Source organism: Chrysemys picta, chromosome 8 (genome assembly GCF_011386835.1).
Source record: "Chrysemys picta bellii isolate R12L10 chromosome 8, ASM1138683v2, whole genome shotgun sequence".
Classification (NCBI taxonomy): Eukaryota; Metazoa; Chordata; order Testudines; family Emydidae; genus Chrysemys; species Chrysemys picta.
The window spans coordinates 109557379-109579781 of record NC_088798.1 but is presented as its reverse complement, the minus strand read 5'-3'; the positions used below and the strand labels follow the sequence as shown (position 1 = coordinate 109579781).

The window sequence follows — 22403 nt, the reverse complement described above, 5'->3', positions numbered from 1 at the left end:
TTGCAGGTCTCAGCCTGGCTCTGCTAACGCACCAGCAATGGAGTCAGGCATGGCGTGGCTGCCCCGCTGGCGCTCAGCTACCTTGGGGAAAGGGAGACGCTGGAACCAGCCCATCTAAGGCAGAGCTGAGAGGGCAGCGCAGCGGGGAGAGAAGGGGGAATCCGCCGAGCAATGGGTGGAGGCGGGGGAGACAGGGAGAGGCAAGAACCTGCGGCCTGTAGAGAAGAGGTTTCCTCACCCCCTCAGTGCTGAGCCTGTGAGCGGTAGCAGGAGAGGCAGAGGCTGGCAGGACGCACTGACCCTGTGTGTGGAGCCACGGCCTTCCCTTCCGGCACCGCCTGGGGAACATGTCCTCCCCTCCCCGGTCACCCAGCCCCTCCCTTCCTGCATGGACAAGGTCTTTCCTGGCGGGCACCCAGGGCGGTGGGGCGGAGAGGCCAGGGGCGCTGGCACAGCCCTTCCCCACCCTTCAGGATCCAGGCTGCTCCAGCGTGGGGGTCAGCAGGGAGTTGGCCAGGGTGGGGGGTTGTAGGTTCAGGCTGTGGGTGCATTTGCACACTGCCCCCCCCACACACACACACTGATGTTGCTGATCCAGGCAGGGCAGAGGGGTGCCAGCTCACCGCAGAGCCCCGGGGAGGGGAAAGAGCCGACTGCTGCTGAGAGGGGAGGATGGGAAAGGCTCATCTTCCCCCCACACAAACTGGAAAATTACCAGGTTGAGTAACATGGTGTCACTGTCTGCAGGGCCCAGCTCCCAGCAGCCAAGAGAACGGGGCTGGATGGGCAGAATCCACTGGCCAACTCAGCCCCACCCTGTCCGAGTGGCCAGCGACGCCCAGTGCTCGTGCCCAGGGATGTCTAGCTCTGGGGAGCAGGGACCCGAATGGAGCCGTTACCCAGCACTGGACTCAATCTGATCAAGTCTTCTCCCGACAGCTGCCGGTGGCCCAGGGGAAAGAAGCTGGGGGTCTCGGGGCAGCGGTGAGTCACAAAGCCTCAGGCACGACCCCCTGGAGCTGCATGGGCCAGAGAGGCTGAACTCCCCTGTCCCCAGAGGGTTGTTCAGGCTGGACTGGAGGGGCACTGGCAGGACGAGGTGGGGCATTCTGCCCGCTGGCCCTGCTTGGGTGGAGGCCTCTGATCTCCAGAGCTGTCAGCGGGCACTTCTCACGGGCACCACGCTCCATTTCTGCCCAGGGCAGCGAGGTACCAGCCGTGCCCTGCCAAGGGGAAACATCGGAGTCTTCGTGCCAGGGTGACCCCTGCGCCCGCTCGCCTCCTTCTGGGAACCACCCTGACCTGCCGGCACCGGCTTCCCCAGCGCCAGGGCGGAGAGCCTGGGATCCCCAGCTCCCACTGGTATCCTTTGGGCGCGGGCGTCTGTCTCTCTGCCCAGCCAGTTCCAGCAGCGCCCGGGGATCTGTGGGGTGGGGATGGCTGCTGACCTCTCGCTGGCTTGGACGCTGGAGCCGCCTGCTCCAGGGTGAGCCCAGCGAGTGCCTAGGCCTGGAGTCCCGTGGGGCCGGGGGCAGCACTGGCCGTTGACTCTGTGTGCCGGGTACCCAGGGCACATCCCCGCCGGCCTGTGGCAGGGGCTCGGGATCCTTCGCCATGCCCACTGGCACCAAGCCGCCCGCCCTGCAGGGTTCCCGGGGGCAGCCCCCCAGGAGAGGGCTCGGTGCCTACAGGGACCGGGAGAGCCAAGGGCAGGCGCCCCTGCCTGTGCCCAGGGGGCTGCCCCATGGCCGCAGCTCCAGCCCCGCGGAGCCGGGCCCGCCTCCCCTCGGAGCGGTGCGGTGCGGCTCGCTGCTTCGCCCGCCTCCTCTCCCCGAAACCCGCCGCCTCCCCCACGCATGCTCCCAGCTGCACTAGCCGGCAGCGCCTGGAACAGCGGTGCGGGGCGGCGCGTCTCCCCGAGCCGGACGCGGGGCCGGGGCTCCCCGGGGTCCCGCAGGTCAGTGCGCACGGGCGGGGCGCGGGGCGCCGAGCGAGGGAAGGGGACAGAGCCGCGGGGGGGCCGGGGCAGGGCTGGCGAGACGCGCCCCCCCCCCCGCCTGGGTGCGGGATCCCGGGGGCCGGTTTGCGCCTTGCCCCTGGGGGCGCGGAGCGGGGCTCCTTGGGGGCGCGGGGGTGCCATGTGCCAGGGTGCCAGCCGGGGAGCGGGCTGTGCGCTGGCGATGCCGGTGCCGTGTCTACACGGGGCTGGGTGTGTGTCGTGGCCGCGTGCTCCGGGTTTTCGGGGGATCCGGCCCTGGGGGGCACCGGGAGATGTGAGTTTCCGAGGAGACCGGCCCCGGCCCCTTTCGCGCGGCACAAGCGATCCGTGCAATATTTCATCCTGCAGATGTGCCCCCCCCCCCGGCCCCATCGCGTTAATTATTATTGTCCAGAGCAGGATCTCCGCCTCCCCGCCCATTGGCACCTGCCCTGCCTGGGCCAGGGCCTGGCCCCAGCCCGGCTCTCTTGGCCTGTCTGGTGACAGTGGCTTTGGGCTGAGGGCGGGGGTCCTCGAGGAGGATTTGCTCCGTGTGTGTGTGTGTGTGTGTGTGTGTGTGCACATGTGCACACGCGTGTGCGGGTGGAGGGGGACCCTCGCTGAACGCAGATTCCTACACCTGGGAAGGCGAGAGAGGAACGGATCAGCCCTCGGGAAAAGCCTCCAATGCGACTGGAATTTTGTACCTGGCGAATCTTTAAGGCAATTGCTCCTCTGGGTCCGTGCTTGGCAATGCCAGGCCCGGCAAACACCTCCCAGAGCCAGGCACAGACCAGAGAGAGACTCTTGGATCAGTCCGATTCCCAGACCTGCCAGCAGCAGGGTTAGGTGGGCTGAGCACCCCAGGGACGTTCAGCGCTGGGCTGTGGCTTTTGCAGGCCCCTTGCCCAGGGTACCCCAAGGGGAGGGCCCCGGCAGTGGTGTGCGGCGAATGGGGGTTACAGCAGGGGAGGCGCTGGGAGCCATTGAACCAAACGAAACCCTGAACATGCTGGGAAGCACTTCACGCCGGGTGTGGATGTGAGATGCTGCTTTTCCTACACAGCTGCTGCCACCCTGACTTTAAACAGCACAGCCCAGCGAATGCGCGGCCCCCTTTGGCGGGACAGGCCTGGAGAGGGAAGCGTGGGGAACACAGCAGACAGGCTGGGAGGCAGTCTAGGCCCGGGGTGTTTGTCCCATAACAAAGTTGCTGTTACCGCCTGGCTGCTCCCGGGAACTAGGAGCCAGGCGAGCTCTGAGCTGGGGGGGGCGGCTCTCTGCCCCGTGCGCTCCGGCGTCCCTCCAGTCCAGTCGCTCCCTGGCTCAGCAGAATGCGGCGCTCTGCCGGTGGCGCTGACTTCCCCAGGGAGATCAGCGTCCGACCCAGAGCCACGGTGCGACTGGTGGGGCCGGGGCGTGAGCTGCTTTTGTAGTTCCCAACGAGCCGCCGTTCATTCGGCGCGTGGGTGATGCTGGATTTGCCCAGACGCCGAAGGAGAGTAGCAGGCACCGGAACGAGCAGGCCCCTGCTGTCTCGCATCCAGATCTTACCCCTCTGGGAGCGGCGTTTCCTGCCGTGCTCCGTCACCACATCCGCTGGCCCCCACACCTGCTGGCAGCTAGATTCCCTGTGCCCCCAATGCAGCGGGGTGAACCGTTCTGCTCTGGCAACGTCACACCTCCCCCCCGCAGGCAGGACAGGCCGCTCTGGGCCCAGGCGGAAAAGCCGGATTCCTGCTCGCACAAGGGAGCACGTTCTGCCTGGCGCTGCGCTGGCATTGGCCAGTGTCACTCGCTCAGAGCCATGCAACACCAGCGCAGCCGTGATGAACGTGGCCCCATTGCATGTGCCATCAGCACCCGCGTCCCCTGCCCTGTCCTGCCCTTTCTCTGCTCCTTGCGTTCAGCAGGAAGGCTGGCCCCGAGGCCTAGCTGAGCGCCTGGGCTCCCCATGTGCGGCGCGGCTGGGCACTGCCCGGAGGAGGGGCTGGCAGGGTGGCGTGGAGAGCAGGGATCACCCTCGCTCATTGGGCTGGGCACCTTGTCATACGGTGGATACCTCCTCACCTGGCCGGCCCCCCTCCCGCTCACTCACAACCCCCACCTCCCCTCTCCCCGTTCTCCCTCACCCAGCTCCCCACCTCCCCTCTCTGTCCTCCGTCACCAGCCCCCTCCCCTCCATGTTCTCCCATCACTCCCCTTTCTCCTCCCATGTGTCATCGCCAGAAGCAGCGGTAGGAAAACGATGTATTTTTAGCTTCTTTCAATGCTGTGGAGCAGCTGGAGACGGGGAGAAGCAGCCAGTGCTCAGCAGACTGCTCTGAGATCCGCGGCGCCTGCAGGATTCCAGCCATACTCGCCACTGCGGTCACCTCTGGGGTGAAGCCTGCAGCTGTCTGACAGCACAGAGCAGGGCCGCCCAGCAGCAAGGGCAGGAGCGGGGGAGGAATCCGGTACCCAGTGTGTGGCAGGGAAATGCCGACCTCCAGTGGGAGTTTGGCCAGGGCTGAGGATCGCAGGTACCCCCGAGCGTGGCGCTAGCTCTCTGCGCAAAGTCAGCCCAGTGCCCCTCGCTCGGATCCTCACGGGCTCGGGAGCCGCAGCTGCTGTCAGAACAGGCCGCGTTTGCACCCCCTCCGCGTGAACGCCCTCGTGCACGTGCAGGAATATCTTGGTTGTGAGCAGCTTGGTGTGCAAAGGCAGGGGCTTGGTACGTGCACGGATCGGCCTCTACTTTTGCACGGGCAGGTTCAGGGGCTTTTGGAGAACGTGTCCCAACCGTAACAGAGTCTGGCTGGGGCATGGGGGGGAGCAGCGGATCCTCACCGCACGGGCCTGTCTGAGGGACGTCAGTGGATTGCACCGGGGTGAGAGGGCAGGACCCAGCGCTGGTGGATCTAGTCGCCTGGGGATCGGTGCCACGCGGCTCTGGGCTTGGCAGGCAGGGGTTGGTTACAGCCCTCAGGACAGAGACAGCGAGTCGGACGGGCAGCGGCACGGCAGAGGGTGTGATGAAGACACAGCTGGACATTGATGGGCACCGTGCTGCACAGCCGGGCTCAGCTCAGCCACCGTCCCAGGGATCCGCTGTGTCACACTCCCTGGCGCCGAGCCCGGGCAGCTCTCTAGGGCTCGAGCCAGCACTGGCTGCAGTGCACCCCATGAGGGCCCAGAGAGCCTGGCTTAGAATCACAGAATCATAGAGTATCAGGGTTGGAAGGGACCTCAGGAGGTCATCTAGTCCAACCCCCTGCTCAAAGCAGGACCAATTCCCAACTAAATCATCCCAGCCAGGGCTTTGTCAAGCCTGACCTTAAAAACCTCTAAGGAAGGAGATTCCACCACCTCCCTAGGTAATCCATTCCAGTGCTTCACCACCCTCCTAGTGAAAAAGTTTTTCCTAATATCCTAAACCTCCCCAACAGCAACTTGAGACCATTACTCCTTGTTCTGTCATCAGGTACCACTGAGAACAGTCTAGATCCATCCTCTTTGGAAACCCCCCTCAGATAGTTGAAAGCAGCTATCAAATCCCCCCTCATTCTTCTCTTCTGCAGACTAAACAATCCCAGTTCCCTCAGCCTCTCCTCATAAGTCATGTGCTCCAGACCCCTAATCATTTTTGTTGTCCTCCGCTGGACTCTTTCCAATTTTTCCACATCCTTCTTGTAGTGTGGGGCCCAAAACTAGACACAGTACTCCAGATGAGGTCTCACCAGTGTCGAATAGACGGGAACGATCACATCCCTCGATCTGCTGGCAATGCCCCTACTTATACAGCCCAAAATGCCCTTAGCCTTCTTGGCAACAAGGGCACACTGTTGACTCATATCCAGCTTCTCATCCACCATAACCCCTAGGTCATTTTTTGCAGAACTGCTGCCTAGCCACTCGGTCCCTAGTCTGTAGCAGTGCATGGGATTCTTCTGTCCTAAGTGCAGGACTCTGCACTTGTCCTTATTGAACCTCATCAGATTTATTTTGGCCCAATCCTCTAATTTGTCTAGGTCCCTCTGTATCCTATCCCTACCCTCCAGCGTATCTACCACTCCTCCCAGTTTAGTGTCATCTGCAAACTTGCTGAGGGTGCAGTCCACGCCATCCTCCAGATCATTAATGAAGATATTGAACAAAACCGGCCCCAGGACCGACCCTTGGGGCACTCCATTTGATACCGGCTGCCAGCTAGACATGGAGCCATTGATCACTACCCGTTGAGCCTGACGATCTAGCCAGCTTTCTATCCACCTTATAGTCCATTCATCCAGCCCATACTTCTTTAACTTGCTGGCAAGAATACTGTGGGAGACCATATCAAAAGCTTTGCTAAAGTCAAGGAATAACACATCCACTGCTTTCCCCTCATCCACAGAGCCAGTTATCTCCTCATAGAAGGCAATTAGGTTAGTCAGGCACGACTTCCCCTTGGTGAATCCATGCTGACTGTTCCTGATCACTTTCCTCTCCTCTAAGTGTTTCATAATTGATTCCTTGAGGACCTGCTCCATGATTTTTCCAGGGACTCAGGTGAGGCTGACTGGCCTGTAGTTCCCCGGATCCTCCTCCTTCCCTTTTTTAAAGTTGGGCACTACCTTAGCCTTTTTCCAGTCATCCGGGACCTCCCCCGATCGCCATGAGTTTTCAAAGATAATGGCCAATGGCTCTGCAATCACATCCGCCAACTCCTTTAGCACCCTCGGATGCAGCGCATCCGGCCCCATGGACTTGTGCTCGTCAAGTTTTTCTAAATAGTCTCGAACCACTTCTTTCTCCACACAGGGCTGGTCACCTCCTCCCCGTATTGTGCTGCCCAGTGCAGCAGTCTGGGAGCTGACCTTGTTCGTGAAGACAGAGGCAAAAAAAGCATTGAGTACATCAGCTTTTTCCACATCCTCGGTCACTAGGTTGCCTCCCTCATTCAGTAAGGGGCCCACACTTTCCTTGACTTTCTTCTTGTTGCTAACATACCTGAAGAAACCCTTCTTGTTACTCTTAACATCTCTTGCTAGCTGCAACTCCAAGTGTGATTTGGCCTTCCTGATTTCACTCCTGCACGCCTGAGCAATATTTTTATACTCCTCCCTGGTCATTTGTCCAATCTTCCACTTCTTGTAAGCTTCTTTGTTGTGTTTAAGATCAGCTTCCCCCGTCCCCCTCTGATCCAGCTTCTCTTGGGCTTCCCATCTGGCTGGGCAGACGCCGACTCATGCCCCAGGGTTCCTTGGCAGGAGGGGTGGAGTTCTGTCATGGGAAGCCCTGTGTCCCAGGCTTCAGGGCACAGCGTGTCCCCTCCCTGTGCTGGCGCTATTGCCAAGGAGAGGCCAGAGGGTCTGGCACCATCCTCTGAGCCCCCTGGCAAACCCTGCGCTCCTCCCACCGCAGGGCTGCTGGCGGGTGACATGGGGCCAGGGCGTGTGACCCAGGCCACGCTGGCCTACAGGAGCCTGTGATGCAACCGGCTGAGTCCCAGGGGTGCATGCCAGGCATCCCCTCTCTGTGCCAGTGTAACGATGCGGCCTCTGGCGGGACACAACTCAGATTATCAATTCAGGACAAATTGCTTAGAGCAGGGCTGGGACGGAGCAGGGAGCAGGGCGGATTGGACCTGGGAATGGAGCCTGGGAGTTACATTGAGTTACCTGAGCTGTAACCTGAGCCAGGAGGGGGGTGGGAGAGGTGACACCTTCTGCACGGAGAGGGAACAAAGGAGAGGAGGAGCAGAGGGGAGGGGAAAAGAAAGCGGCTGGAGGGATTTGGGAGTTTTTGAATTGGGAGCTGGGTGGTGCAATGCAGGGAACCCCAAGCTGGGGTCTAAGCTCCCTGAACCCCCAAAAGGACTTGATTAGGGGGTCCTGGTTGTATCTACAAGCTCTGCTCTTGACTGTGTTCCTGTTCTCCAATAAACCTGCCGCTTTACTGGCTGGCTGAGAGTCATGGGGAATCGCAGGAAGCCGGGGGTACGGGGGCCTGAGTCCCACACACTTCGCGACAAGGGCAGTTACAGCCCAAGGCTGGGTTCCAAACCAGCCAGACAAAGAGGACTTCGGTCTCACCCCACTGGCTAACCACAACTCACACAAGCAATTCCCTTAGACACTCCAGTTTCCCAGTATCACCACCAGTGCCACTCGTTATGGGGACGAATGGTTATGAAAACCAATACCCCAGTAAAAGAAAAAAGGTTCTCCCAATCCCAAAGGACCAAGCCCCAGACCCAGGTCAATATACAAGTCCGATCTTACCCACAAATCACGCTGTTGCCAATCCTTTAGAATCTAAAATCTAAAGGTTTATTGATAGAAAGAAAGAAAGAAAGAAAGAAAGAAAGAAAGAAAGAAAGAAAGAAAGAAAGGTGAGAGTTAAAATTGGTTAAATGGAATCAATGATATACAGTAATGGCAAAGTGCTTGGTTCAGGCTTGTAGCAGTGATAGAATAAACCGCAGGTTCAAATCAAGTCTCTGGAACATCCCCAGCTGGGATGGGTCCTCAGTCCTTTGTTCAGAGCTTCAGCTTGTAGCAAAGTCCCTCCAGAGGTATGAAGCAGGACTGAAGACAAGATGGAGAAACTGCAGCTGTCTTTTATAGTCCCTTGCCATGTGACCTGTGCTTCCTTTGTTCCAAAAGCAAGCCACCCAGCACATGGCATGAAAGAACTTTCGAGTTCTGTCCATAGGCATGTCCCTGCCTTGCTCAGTTACAAGGTGTATCTGCCTTCTCTCAATGGGTCAGTTGTATAGCTGATGGTCCTTAATGGGCCATTAAGCAGGCTAGGCAGAGCTAACACCAACTTGTCTAGGGTGTCTCCCAGCAGCATAGCACAAGTTTGAAATACAGACAGTCTAGAGCCAATACTTATAACTTTAAATACAAAAATGATCCATGCACACAGGTAGCATCATCATAACCAGCAAACATAACCTTGTCTTAGACACCTTATTTGACCCCCTTTATACAAGATTTGGTGCCACTACAGGACTTTGGTTGCAACAATGATCTATCCGGTCCTGGGCTGTGTCAATAACGTCAGAGCCAGGCACTGGCAGACGGGCAGGGCTGGGGCTGGGCCCAGGAACCTCTGTGAGGAGGGGACAGCAACAGCTGCGAACTGATCTCTGTAAAATATTGTGCATCCAACCCAGCCCCTTGTACCTGCCCCCTGTACCTGCCCCCCAACCCAGCCCCCCGTACCTGTCTCCTGTACCTGCCCTGCAACCCAGCCCCCCGTACCTGCCCCCTGTACCTGCAACCCCAACCCAGCCCCCCTGTACCTGTCCTACCAACCCAACTCCCACATCTCCCTCTACCTGCTCCGACAGCCTGATCCCTGTGCTCCCTGCCTAGATCCCTACACCTGCCCCTGACCCTCTGCCTCCCCCGAGCCCTCAGTGCAGACCCCCGTACCTGCCCCCCACCCCACGTTACCCGACACAGAGCCCTGTACCTGCCGCCTGCCCATTCCCCAGCTGCTTGGATCCCCTGCACCAGCCATGCACCATCCCCCTAACCGCTCTGTGGTGTCACCCCCATTTGCGCACACACAGTGCAGTGCATGTGACCAGGCCGTGCCCTACAGGCCCCTCAGAGCCTGGGCTGCCCATAGCTGGGTACTACACCAGTGGGCACAGAGAGAGCGACAGCCGCCACTCACCCGCTGGGCCGGGGGCTCGAGGACACTCGGTGGTTCCAGTGTGTCCCTAGTGCAGGCCGGACGGAAGCTGGCAAGTGGGGGCCGTGGGACCCCGGGCCTGGAGAGACGACATGGGCTAGTGAAACAGGCAAAGGGCTGGGAGCCAGGACTCCGGATGCTGGCATGGCTGGTGCCACTCTGTGGGGGTGATTTCCCCCGGTGCAACATCCCCCAAGGCCTGTGCACCCTGAAGCTGCCTGGGTGGACTCTGCCCCAACCTCCCTGGTCCAGCTCGTCCCATGAGTCCCGCCAGAATCTGCCCCCCAGCTCCTGCGCTGCTGTACGGGGGAGGGGGCCCAGGACCTACGCTGACCGAGCAGATCTCCCGGGCAGCCGAGGCTGGGCCCCACACACGTTCTGGCAGCTCCTGGGTGCCAGGGTGGGCACTGGCCTCACAGGGGTGGCCCCAGCTCTCGGTATCTCAGTGCCCAGTCTGCGAGCTGGGGGTGGTACCCCTCCTTCCCGGGGGGGGGGGAGCATTCGGGGCAAGCCCCCTATTGCATTTCGCTATGGAGCTGATAAGGCCATGCGGCCCGCCCCATTCCTGGTGCTGGCGGGGGCATGGGCCCCTGCGACGGCTGGGCTGGGGTGATCACCGGGAGGCTGCTCAGGGCAGCTCTGCCCCACAAGGGGCCCCTGCCCCTCGGCGTCCCCTGGAAGCCCTGGGGAGCCCCATTGCCTGGTGCGAGCGGATCCGGGCCGGGGCGGGACCTGCTCCCCTAGCCTGTCCCAGCAGAAGTTGCTGAAAGTCACAGAATTTCCGCCTCCAGACCTGCCTGCTCGTTAGGAGATTTTGGGTGGGTGGGGCCACATCAATACCTGGTGTAAATCTGTCGGCTTCCATGGTTACCCCAGGCGTGGGCTTGGCCCATGGATCTAGGGAGCTGGCGCTGAATCGCCACAGCTGCCCAGGGAGGCCGGGGGTGGCTGGAGCTGGGCCGCTGCGGGTGCCTTGGCCCCAGCAATGACGAAATCGGGGACGCATGGGAGGGGACAGGAGCTCACCTGCCCGGCTGCAGGAGAGACCTGGAGGTCTGTGCGGAGGGGGAGGAGGGGTCAGGCTGCAGGAGGCTGCAGGACCCAGTTTGTCCTGGTGTCCGTTCTGCAGCCACCTTGGCCTGGGCTGGGGGGAGGGTGTCTCACACCCCAGCCCTCAGAGCAGCTCCAAATAACCCTCTTTCTCTCCTCCCTCAGCCTGCCAGAAATTCCTTTTCCTTCCTTCCAGGGAGGCCTGGCCAGCGCTCCTGGCTCTGCCGCTGGCCGTGCCGCGGGCACCACGAGCTGAGGCTCAACTCTGCCTGGCCACGTCGAGAAAAGCTAGAATCCTCCCTTCCCCTCTGCCACCCGCGGGCACCAAGGCGCCCGTTGGGGAGGGACGGGGAGGCCAAATGTTGCAATAGCAAAGGGCGTGGCGGAGGTGGTGCTGCAGGGAAGGGGGCAGGGGGCAGGTGCATGCCCACACACGCACCTGGGCTGTGGTGGGGAGCAGGACTCGCCCCCGTACCATTGCACCATCCCACACTCGTGCCACGGCCACCAACGCCCACCCCAGCCCGGCACGTCGCTTCCATGGACTTGGCGTTAGGAAACACGTGTGCACAACAGTGCGCCTCGTTTGCACGTGCACTGGGGCTGTGACCGGCCGGGCCTGGAGCTGGTCAGGCATTTAGTGCGTGTGGGCGCACGTCAGCTCTGACAGTGAGGCGCTGTCTGTACCGAGACAGATGGGCTGGAAGCGTACGGAGCAGCTGAGGGCCTCACCCCGCGGGTGCAGGGGGCCTTGGGCTCTGCTTGGAAACTGGGGTCCTGTTGGGTTGGTCTTGGGTCCCATCAAGGCTGAAGCTCTGCCCTCGGGGGGAGCCTGGAGCGGGGGCGGAGCCTGGAGCGGGGGCGGGGGCAGAGAGCGTGGAGCGGGGGCGGAGCCTGGAGCAGGGGCGGGGGCAGAGAGCGTGGAGCGGGGGCGGAGCCTGGAGCGGGAGCGGGGGCGGAGCCTGGAGCGGGGGCGGGGAATGTCCACGCACAGGCCCCGGTTCTTGCCCCCGGCCTGGCACAACGCAGGACAGCGACAGTTTGGGCAGAGGCGGACGCAGCTCTAGCTGCTCCTTGTGGGCGGTGGGCACAGCCTGTGGCTGGGGTGTCCTGCTCCCCATCACACTACGCTGTCTTTCCAGTGTGGGCCCCCCCATTCTCCAGCTGGGCACGGGCGGCTCCGGTTCCTCTGGGGCTGATTTGCTTTGAGGCAGCCGGGGTCTCCTTAGCAGCGAAGGGGCCCCAGCCGGGGCTGTGGGAGGCCCGTGGGGCCGGCCGGGAGGAGGTGGTGCAGAACGGAGCACGGCCCAGGGCTGCAGCGTAACCCTGCTGTTGTCTGTTTCAGAGCCGCACGCCAGGCGGTGGAGTAGCATGGGAGAGCCCTGGCCGAGGCATGGGCAGCACTGAGGAGCCAGAGACCCTGCAGCTGCTCGCACAGGAGGGGGCGGCTGAGGACGCGACGAGCGGCTACCTCCACCACTCCCGCTGTGGGGCCGGCGCGCTGGCCATGAGGAACTGCTGCGGCACCGAGCCCGGCGGCACCGAGCCCGGCGGCCAAGGCAGCACAGAGAGCCGAGCCGAGGCCCCCGCCATGGCCCAGCAGTCCTCGCCGGAGCCCGCGGCTGGCGGCCGGGCCTTGGCTCTCAAGGGCCCCGGAGCGGGAGCGGGGCCGTTGGAAAAGGGGGCCGAGCGAACGCCTGTCGCCAGCTTGGGACAGAACGGCGAGCGGAGCTCGGGCCCCTTGACGCGGCCCGATGGCTCCGTCGTCCCCCAGGGCCCTCCAGCGGAGGCGGGTGCTGCCGTGGCCAGCCCGGGGCCGTGCCTCAAGGGGCACAGCAAGGACCCACCTTGCGCTCCGGCCGCTCTGAAACACGTTGCATTTCTTGAACCAGCCAACACAGACCCTGAGCCAGATGGTGCCGGAGTCGCCGCGGTCAGTCCGGAGCTGGGTCCGGTGCCTCCCATGTGCCCGCAGGACCGAAGCCAAGAGCAGCCTGGGGCCTCCAAGGGAGCCGTGTCCTGCTGGAGCGTGGGAGCCCCCGGCGCAGCGCCGTTGTCCGAAGACGGCGTGGCCACGCCCTGTGGACACGCTGGTGGGAAAGCACCTGCGTCTCTGGCAGAGCCCAAGGCCCAGCTGGGATCCCCGGCTGCCCCAGGGGCAGGGGGCAACAGGGACATGGCGCTTCCTTCTCCGGAAGGGACCAAGGAATCCACCCCGGGAACAGAAGCAGCGTCAGCCCGAGCCAAGGAGACCAGTCCCCCTGCCCCTCTCTCCATCCAGAAAGCCGCGCCAGAGGCCCCCTCTGCTGCTGCTCCCAGCAAGTCCGGGGAGAGCCGGGCGGCTCCAGCTGAGGCCGGAGGGGGACGCGTCCTGCCCCAGAGCACTGCGGAGGGAAGCCCAGTTCAGGAGCCGCGACGAGCAACGGGGACGGAGGTGGGGCCTGGGGAGGAGGCTGCCCGGGAGCCCCGGACTGTGGAGCTGCTCTCCAAGACCTACTCGTTTGAGGTCACTCCTCCCCCGCAGGACGCTGGGACTCAGGATACCGGGACGCAGGTCGGCAGCCGAGTGTCGCTGGTGTCCGTGGCCATCAGCCCCATAAACCCCCCGGACGGGTCCTCGGCCTTCACCTTCCACAGCCGGGGCCAAGGCCCCTCGGGCCTGAAGAGCCCGGGCCCGGAGCTGAAGCCCTCCAAGAAGGACGCGGAGATGCAGGTCTCCATCCCAGTGGAGACCAGGTCTGTGGCCACGGGGCCCATGACGCCGGTGGCCAAGTCTCCCCAGGCGTCCTACCCCGAGGTGCGCGTGAAGGGGGCGCAGGAAGAGCCGCCCGAGCCCATCCGGGAAGTCAGCTGGGACGAGAAGGGGATGACGTGGGAGGTGTACGGCGCCTCCATGGAGGTGGAGGTGCTGGGCATGGCCATCCAGAAGCACCTGGAGAAGCAGATCGAGGAGCACGGCCGGCAGGTGGTGCTGACGCCACAGAGCACCCGGGCCAGCTCCATCAAGGGGGCGCCGCAGAAGGGGGAAGTCAAGCGGCCGCCCAGCATGTTCCGGGCGCTTCTGCAGAGCGTGCGCCGGCCCCGCTGCTGCTCCCGGGCTGGCCCCGCCGCGGAGTGAGGCAGCCGCTCGCGCCCTGCTGGGAACGGCAGCCCAGCCCAGGTCGTGGGGTTTCTCAGGCAATCCCGGGGGCTGGGGTCTCACCCCTCTGGCCCCAGGCTCAGCAGCTCCAGGCACTTGGACCCCACGGTCTCCGGCTCACCCAGCCCAGACACTGGCCACACTGCCCCGCCCCGAGCTGCACGCCTGGGCAGGGTGCGGCCTGCAGAGACTTCAGGCCCCAGCATGCAATGCTCACCCAGCAATGTCTGGTTCCATTGAGATGGAGCACTGCATGCTGGGACACGTAATCCCCACATGCTGCACCGTGGTCTGCAGGAGGGGTTGCTGAGATCTGGGGTCAGGGTGCAGCTGACACAGCCGTCCCTCTGCTGGGCAACATCTGGGCACCCCTGGGTGGGGACTGGGGTTTGTGCAGTGAAGCCCGTGATGGGAAGGCCAGAAGAAAAGCGGAAGGGGTGGGGGTGGTTGTGGACCAGCCCTTGGGAGCGTGTCTGGCAGGGGGCCGGCTCCTTGCCTTTCCCCCGGTCACAAGCTGAGTTTCCCAAAGCACAAAACAGCACTGGCTACCTTAAAGTCCCACGGCCCAGGTCCTAAGGTCTGGCTCCCCGGACAGCGCCCGGTGCCTGGAGCTGAGCCCTGGCCGCGCCGGAGAGTCCCGCTGCCCCTTGTGCGTTCTGGGGAGACTCCAGCTTCCCGTCAGCCTGGGCGGCTGGAACCACGCGCTCTGCCGCCCTGCAAAGCTGCAGTCCTGCTCCGAGCCAGGCGCCCGCTGTGCCAGGCTCCCCGGGGAGGTGGTGGAAGCTTTGCAGTCAGGCTGTGCCCTGCTAGCTGGGCTGGCCTGGGCTGGCTTTGCCGGCGCTCATGTATCGCACTGTGGTTTGGAGAGACAAACTCCGGCCTCGCTCCGGGTCCTGAGAGGCTCCTGGCTCTGCAGCCGCTGTCACCGACTCCCGCCCTCGAGTGAGCTCAAAGCTTTGCAGACGGGTGTCCTCCCCACGGTGGCACGGGGAGGCAGCCTGTAGCCCTCTGCCCCAGCTCAGCCCTCCCCTCCCCACACCGGAGCACCCGGGGGCAGGCGCTGCTGCGTGGTGCGTCCCTGGAGCCTCCCCGTCCCACTGGCCACTCCCGCCCGCTGCACAGGTGCTCAGTGGGCGTGCCAGGGTGGGTGGGGCAGGGAGGCGTAGCTGCGCCGGCAGATGGCACAGGCCCTGGCAGCAGAGCTCAGGCCGCCCAATTGTCTCCTACCAAAGGGCTTGTGAGTGGAGAAGCGCCGAGCCCTGAGCCCCCAGCGAGAGCCCCGGAGAGGAGAGCAGCTGGGCTGCAGGCCTTAGCCCTCGTGCCGGGGAAATGGCACCTGCCCAGCGCACGGAGTGGTGTCTGCCATCGCCAGACCAGGAGGTGCAGGATCCGGGCAACTGGGTTTCTGGGGGGAGTTTCAGGAGGCCCCTGGGAGTCCAGCCCCAAACTAACCTGAACTCCCGGCTTACAGCCAAGCAGCTGGAGGGGCCAGTGGGGCTGGGCCAGGCCTGTGTGGCCAGAGGGGCTGGTGCTGCCGGACCCAGTAACGGACCCCCAGGCTCTGCTTGCCGCCTGGGCCTAGGGAGCAGCGGCCCAGCTGGGTGGGGGCAGGGGCCCAGCCTGTGGCCTTTGTTCTCATGTCAGTCAGGCAAGGCAGGTCCCTCCCGCTCCCCCTTGGCTCAGCGGGGACCTGGCAGACGGGCTGGAATCTGAGCTGGTTCTGACCCAACAGCTCAGGTTCCTGTGCTCCCTTCTCAGCGGGATCCCAGCTCATCACGCTCCCGGCACCAGTAGCCAGGTGCCCCAGCGGGCTCCACAGAGCGGGGGGGCAGGGGGTCTTGGACTCAAGGCCACAAACCAAGCCAATTGCCTGAGAAACCCAGACCACTGGGCAACGTTCATGTCCTGTCTGGGCATCCTGCGTGTGTGTCTGTGGGGCCTTGCGTCTCAGCGTGTGCATGTGTCTGTGTGTGTGTGTCAGCGTGTGCGTGTGTCTGGGTGTCCCTGCGGGTCCCTGAGTGTGCATGTCACTGCGTGGGCATATGTGGGTCCCTGCGTGTGCGTGTGTCTGTGTCCCCCTGCATGGGGGCGCAACCGTGCATCTCCCTGTGGGTCTGCGTGTCCCTGCGTTGGGGCGTGGCCGTGCGCCCCTGAAGTCCACGTGGTTTTCAGATCACAAAGGGGTTTGTTGGCACTTTTCACGTTCGGGGTTTTTCAGGGGAGATTTTATTGAACTGTGTTTGAATTTTCTGGCTTTTTCAAGGACTCGCGCGGCGGCGTTTCCCCCCAGAGCTGCTTGCTCCGGTGGCGTGAGGAGCCGTTTCCTTTTCTTTCCTCTTCTACAAACTTCCTTCATGGTGGGATTTCGTGGTTTGTCTCTGGAAACAAACCGGGCAGGCTGAGATCAGCCGAGTGCCAGGGTATGTGAGGGGGGGAGTCACCGCTTCCAGGACACACCCCGGCCAGAGCTGGGGGCAGCACCAGCCCCTGCTGCTCCGACATTCACCCTGGCAAAGCCCACACCGCAGTGGGGCTGGGGACAGAGCCTGCTGGTGGTTCCTGTGTAAAGACCTCACCCCCCCGTTCCCCCGGCTGCTTGGGCCTCTGCCCTGGTGCAGCTCGTGAAAGCGACCTGAGCCCGAGCTGCAGAGTGGGAGCGCAGGCGGACGTGGGGGCAGAGGCTGCGCCCGGGGAGCTGATGGTGGTGATCAGTGCCCCTAGCTTGCTGCACGAGGATCAGTGCCCCTAGCTTGCTGCACGAGGATCAGTGACCCTAGCCTGCTGCACGAGGCAGCTCCTGCTCCACACAAGGACCCTCAACACCAGCTCCTCAGCGCCTGCCCAGGTCCATAGAGCTGGGGGCTGCTGACTGCCTGCGGGAAAGGAGCAGAGAGGTGCCCGGCTCCATGGCACGACTGGGGATTGGCCCAGGCAGGAGGGGGCCAGAGAGAGATGCAGAGCCAGCGTGTGGTGAGAAGGACCCAGCTGCTTCTCTCTCTGGGCTGGGTGCCTCTCAGGATGCACCCTGCTGAGCCGGGGGCAGTGAGCGGGGCGCAGGCCCAGCGTGGGGCGTGAGCTTTTGCAGGCAGCTGGCCTGGTGCAGGTGGGCATGGCAGGCGTGTCTGCCCCCCTGGGCTGCCCAGCCCTGGAGCAGGCGTCCCCATTTGTTCCGAGAGTCACGTCCCTGCAGTCCTGCCGCTGGGGGGAACCTGGCCCTATGAACCCTGAGGCCCAAAGGGCAGTGGGTGCTAGGTGCCCAGTTTCAACGCCACACGCCTTGGAGCCCACCCCTCCGGGGTGTCCCAACAGAGGCCCTGCCTGGGCAGCGGGGAGAGGGCACTGGGGTGCAGCTGCAGGGGTGCTTGGAGGCAGGTGCCTGCGGGCTCTACCCACATCCCTCCCTTACCCTGCTGTCTCTCTCACCCAGGGGCACTTGCCAGGCCATAGCCCAGTGCGGAGGCCCCGGTGCCCCACCTGCTCTGCCAGGCCATGCTGCAAAGCCAGATGGTAGCAACTGAAGTAGGTGTCAATCATGTGACTTTCCCGGCCAATCAGCCTGCAGGATACCCTGGCCTGCCCCTACCCAGGTAATGGGTGTGTCCCATGTACACGAGGACCCACCCTGGCCCTTGGGCACCAGCTCTGCCCCCAGGGGAGGGGGGGGAGCCATGCGCTCCCAGGGGGAGCAGGGCAGCCCAGGGAGAGCCCATCACATTCCTGCCTCTCCAGCCAATCAGCACACAGGGCTCACTCACTGGCTGAAGTGCACCTTTTCAGCCAATCAGTGTACAGGATTCCCGGGCAGCTGATTGGCCAATGAGGAAGCACTTGATCCCCACAGAATAGTCCCGATTGGCCGGGGGGGGGGGGCAGATTGTAGCTTCCACTGGCTGCAGCATTGGCCAGGTAGCTGTGGGGGAGGGTGACACCTGGCGCACCCCACAGTGCCAGTCACCTGTGCTGGCTCCAGCGCTCAGTGATCCAGACTTGTGCCCACGCTGCCAGGTGGAGCCTGCCAGGGCCCAGCCGCTCGGGGCAGCGTTCCCAGAGCCACGAGGCTGATGGGGCGAGTTCACCCCGTTACGAGCACATTAACAAACCCCGCGTGCAAAGGGGGGGGACGGACGGGACAGACATTGCCTCCCTGCACCTCGCCTGGCCAGAGCACAGGTGCCTGGTGGCCCTGCTGGGGGGTAGGCACAGGGTGATGGCAGTGGGGCACTAGAAGGGGATCAGAGGTGAGTGGAGTATGGCACAGAGCTGGCCCAAGCCACTGGAGCCCCTTGCTGGTCAGCCTCCCCCCCCAAAGCCCACCCTTGCTGTTCCGCTGCCTCCAGCCTATGCCATGGCCTGGCACTGCTCATCACGCCATGGGCAGGGGCGTTCAGTGGCAGCCCCATGGGCCACACCTGGCACAGCCAAGGGGGCTGGTACACTCAGCAGCGGCACACAGGCACTGGGCCATGGCACCCAGTCCCACACCCGACCTGTGCCCCCCACAGCAGAACGTCGCCTGCTCGTCCCCGAGTGCCTTGTAGCCGCATGGGCAGGTCTGCGACGTGCCCCTGGCATAACAGCTCTCAGACAGGGCTAGAGGGGAGCGGGGGCATGTGTGCTCCGGTGGTGGGGTCCCCACAATCTGCCTGCAGATCCAGCGGCACTGGCTGGAGACGTGGCACAGCTGGCCTGCCCGCCTGGCATGCTGGTCTCCGGACAGCGTTGGCGTGCCGCAGAGATCACAAGGACTGAGCCAGGCCAGGCGGCTGCCGGGACTTCGCCATTTACTTCTTCTTTTTCCTTGTTTTTTTGGGTAAAACTTGTGAACTTGGATGTTGGGTAATAAAACCTGGAAAACCTGCCCTGGGGGCCTTCCTTCCCCCCGGGGGGGAAGCACCGTCTTTCCTGGGCCTGGGGGGCGTCGGGCACTGCTCCAGGGGGCCATCATGCTGCAGCGGCGCTTGGCTTGGGGTTGCCTCATCCCCAGCGGCCCCTGGGAGAAACACTTCCCGCCTCCCTGGGGCACGGCCCGTTTGGCTGACGCTGCTCGGGCGCCTTTGGACTCTGGAAAGTCTTTTAGCCGGCATTGCAAAGTGCCCAGAGCCCCCTGCATGCCCAGCCCTAGTGTGTGCCCTCACCCCACTGCACACCCCATGAGCCCTGCCTTGCCCAGCCCCAGTGGGCACCCCTGTGTGCCTCTCCCTGGGCAGCCTCTTCCCTGCAGTGTGCGTGGGGGGGATTAGGGCAGCAATCCCATGCGTTGCACTCGGGCCAGGCTACCAGGCCTCTGTGCCGGAAATGTCACTGGGGAGCCTGACGGCTGTGGCGGGTACTGCCAGGGGCATAGGCTGCAGTGTCTGAGCGCCACGGGGGGCTGCTGCACCAGCCAGGCGGGGGCCACACAGGCCTGGGCCCGGTGTCAGGCTGTGCCAAGCGCCGAGGGAAGAGCCAGCCCAGCGTGTGCCAGGGTTTCCCCCTCCCCCCAGTCACTCCATGCTGTACCACGGCCCAGGGGGATGCCCCAAGCCAGGGCCCAGCAGGCTCCAGTTCCTGGCCTGTGCCTTGTCCTCCCGTGCCCCATGCTGACCCCCAGGCACTGTCTCTAGCAGGGAGAGGCAGCTACACATACCCCAATGCCACCACTGCCCACGCTGGACCTACCCCGCTCCCCATGGCCCAGCCCCCTGCCCTGCTTCCCAAAGTCCCGCTCCTCACAGCCAGCCACGCGAGCACGGGGCCCAGACAGTCCTGGGGCGCTGTGCGAGGCCCCCACACACACGGGAAGGGGGACTGCCAGCCCCAGGCTGGGCAGGTTTATTGGCGGGGACGGGACCATTACAGAGCCAGCAGGTAGCTCCAGCGCTCCACGGGGAGCTGCCACACGAGTCCCGCTGCGCTGTGGCTGCTCCTCCCCAGAGCCAGCCGAGGGCTCTCACAGGTCCGTGGTGTCCAGGCAGGGGTTGCTGAAGGTGAAGGTTGCCTTGTTGGGGTCTCCCGGTCGCCGAGCCGGCTCGCTAGCCGGAGTCGTGCGGTGGCCCTGCAGGGCGGCCGTCAGGGGCTCCTCACAGCCGCCCAGCTGTGCCGGAGCCCCCGCCCAGCCCAGCTGCGGAGGGAGAGCGACAGAGTCGTGTGGCCACAGTGCACCCAGCAGAACTGCCCCGTGCCAGCCACAAGCTGGACCCACCGCTATGGCGTCCTCCGCGGCTGGACCACGGGGAGCCAGGCTGTGAGCGCACGGAAGTGCCAGCCCCCAGGGGTGCCCCGCCCCTCCCCCCAGCCTGGCTGCCCTCCCTAGTCAGCTGGGGTCCTGGCTCCACCAAGCAGCCCAGTGTCTGACAGCTGCTGGGATCGTTAATTACCCCCCCATGGTGCCGGCCGCCCCCAGTCCTGGGCTCCCATCCCCACCTCCCCCTCAGCCTCCACCCCCAGATGTGCCAGTGAAGGGCGATGGCGCTGCCAGGCGAGGACACGACATGGGCTCCAAAGCCAGGGAGCTGCCACGGCCATTGCCCACAGGCTGGCACAGAGCGTGGGGGAGGCAGAGCTAGTGCATGGCCAGAGTGGGTGTCCCACGGGCAGAGCGCGCGGCCACGCAGGCCATGCCCACCACCGTAGAGGTGGGCACGGGGGCTGCTCACCCACCTGCAGCTCCGGGGCACCAGGGCTGCCCTCCGCCAGGTTCTCCACGATGTTTTCGTCCAGCGAGTTCAGGCTGTGGGAGAGGGAGCAGCACAGATTAGCCAGGGTGTGGTCGGGCTGGGCAGTGCCCGTCTGGTCAGAGCGCCCACCCGCGGGGCTGAGGGGACACCAAGGGCACAGGGCGGGCTCCCTGGGCTGGTCCCTATGGGGGCCGGGGCACTACAGCCCAGCCCCCCAAGGACACGTTCCCGTCCCACCTGGCGGCGTCGGAGTTGGAGTCCTCGTCAAAGCCCAGGTCCGCAGGGGCGTCCAACATGAGATTGAGCACGGGGTTAGCCCTGGGGAGAGAACAGCCAGGGGTGAGCAACACAACAACAGCACAGCCACTACAACCACAACCACAGCCAGCACAACATAACAACAGCATAGCCACTACAACCACAACACAACCACAGACAGCACAACACAACAGCACAGCCACTACAACCACAACCACGACACAACCACAGCCAGCACAACACAACAACAGCACAACCACAGACAGCACAACACAACAGCACAGCCACTGACCACAACCACGACACAACCACAGGCAGCACAACACAACAACAGCACAGCCACTACAACCACGACACAACCACAGACAGCACAACACAACAACAGCACAACCACAGACAGCACAACACAACAGCACAGCCACTGACCACAACCACGACACAACCACAGGCAGCACAACACAACAACAGCACAGCCACTACAACCACAACACAACCACAGACAGCACAACACAACAGCACAGCCACTCACCACAACCACGACACAACCACAGGCAGCACAACACAACAGCACAGCCACTCACCACAACCACGACACAACCACAGGTAGCACAACACAGAAACATCCATGCCCAGCTACACCGCAACAACCGTGCAGCAGCCCCAGCACCACTGCAACGCAGCAGCCCAGCCCCCACCCTGACGCACCCCGAGGCAGACACCGCACACAGCCAAGTGGAGCGGTGTGCAGCCGGGGCACTAGCGGGGCATACGCGGCCAGAGGCCATTCACATGCTGTTGGGCCACCCAAGGGGCCTTTGCTCTTTGGGCACGTGGCCCTCGGTGCCCAGTCGGGCGCAGCACGTGGTGTGGGAGCGGCTCTGGGCCCAGGAACGTCCACCACAAACATACCCCATGGCACTGCCACCCCCTCTCTGCTTCCCAGCGACCAGTGCTGGGGCATGTCACAGCCCTGCCTCCACCCTCCTGGAGCTCCCCGGCCAGGCCGCAGCCCCTGCTCCCAGGGATGGGTGCCCAGGCAGGTCTGGGGGCGCACGCAGCCCCCCTCCTGCCGGCCATGCTCACCCCTCAGCGTTGTATTTGTTTGTCCCGGGGATGGTCGGCCCCTGCTGTGCCACGTTGGCTGTCAGCGTGGATGCCACCTTCAGCGCTTTCATGGCCTTCAGCTTCCTCCTGTAGCTGCAAAAGCAAATAGTGGGCAGGGGTGAGTGACGGGGCGTGGAGCAGAGGGCAATGCTGGCTGGGGCAGGAAATGGGGACAGGCTGGCACCTGCAATGGTACAGGAGGGCACAGGACCGGCAGGGGACATGCACGGGCAGGAGCAGCAGAAGGAGATATGGGGCGGGACAGGCAGGGGTCGGCAGGGCCGGGGGCCAAGGGGGTGGGGGGATCTCCTACCTCCGGCTGGTGGCCAGCAAGGCCAGCGTCATGACGAGGAGCAGCAGCACCAGGCCCCCAGCCAGCCCTGCGATGATGCCAACCAGCTCGTTCTCCTTATTGGGCTCCACCACTGTCCCGGGGCCCTGGGCATAGAGACACGTCACCCCCCGCACCAGGATCCCACCGCTGCACAGGCTGTGCCACCCTCCACCCCCAGAGCGGGGGCCAGCCCCTCTCCAGCCAGCAGCCTGG

The 22403-nt window shown here is 63.8% G+C and overlaps 2 protein-coding genes across 2 annotated transcripts in view; one reads left to right on the top strand and one right to left on the bottom strand.

Annotated features, from left to right (window-relative positions):
* Window positions 1-1843: 1843 nt before the first annotated feature.
* On the top strand, window positions 1844-18697 carry GPRIN1 (G protein regulated inducer of neurite outgrowth 1). The gene is made up of 2 exons (XM_005282273.4): window positions 1844-1957; window positions 12045-18697. The coding sequence occupies exon 2, from the start codon at window positions 12093-12095 to the stop codon at window positions 13815-13817; it is 1725 nt and encodes a 574-aa protein (XP_005282330.2). The 5' UTR covers window positions 1844-1957; window positions 12045-12092; the 3' UTR covers window positions 13818-18697.
* Window positions 18698-19617: 920 nt separating this feature from the next.
* The window catches only part of CDHR2 (cadherin related family member 2), a 28752-nt gene continuing 25966 nt past the window's right edge, over window positions 19618-22403 (bottom strand). The window contains 5 exon segments of the mRNA XM_065555191.1: window positions 19618-19938; window positions 20478-20547; window positions 20732-20812; window positions 21836-21949; window positions 22170-22294. Of these exon segments, the coding sequence (XP_065411263.1) occupies window positions 19768-19938; window positions 20478-20547; window positions 20732-20812; window positions 21836-21949; window positions 22170-22294 (561 nt within the window). The 3' untranslated portion in view covers window positions 19618-19767.

What these genes read in the sequence shown, in the direction of transcription:
- GPRIN1 (XM_005282273.4), top strand. Translation starts at nt 12,093, where the DNA reads ATGGGCAGCACTGAGGAGCCAGAGACCCTGCAGCTGCTCGCACAGGAG.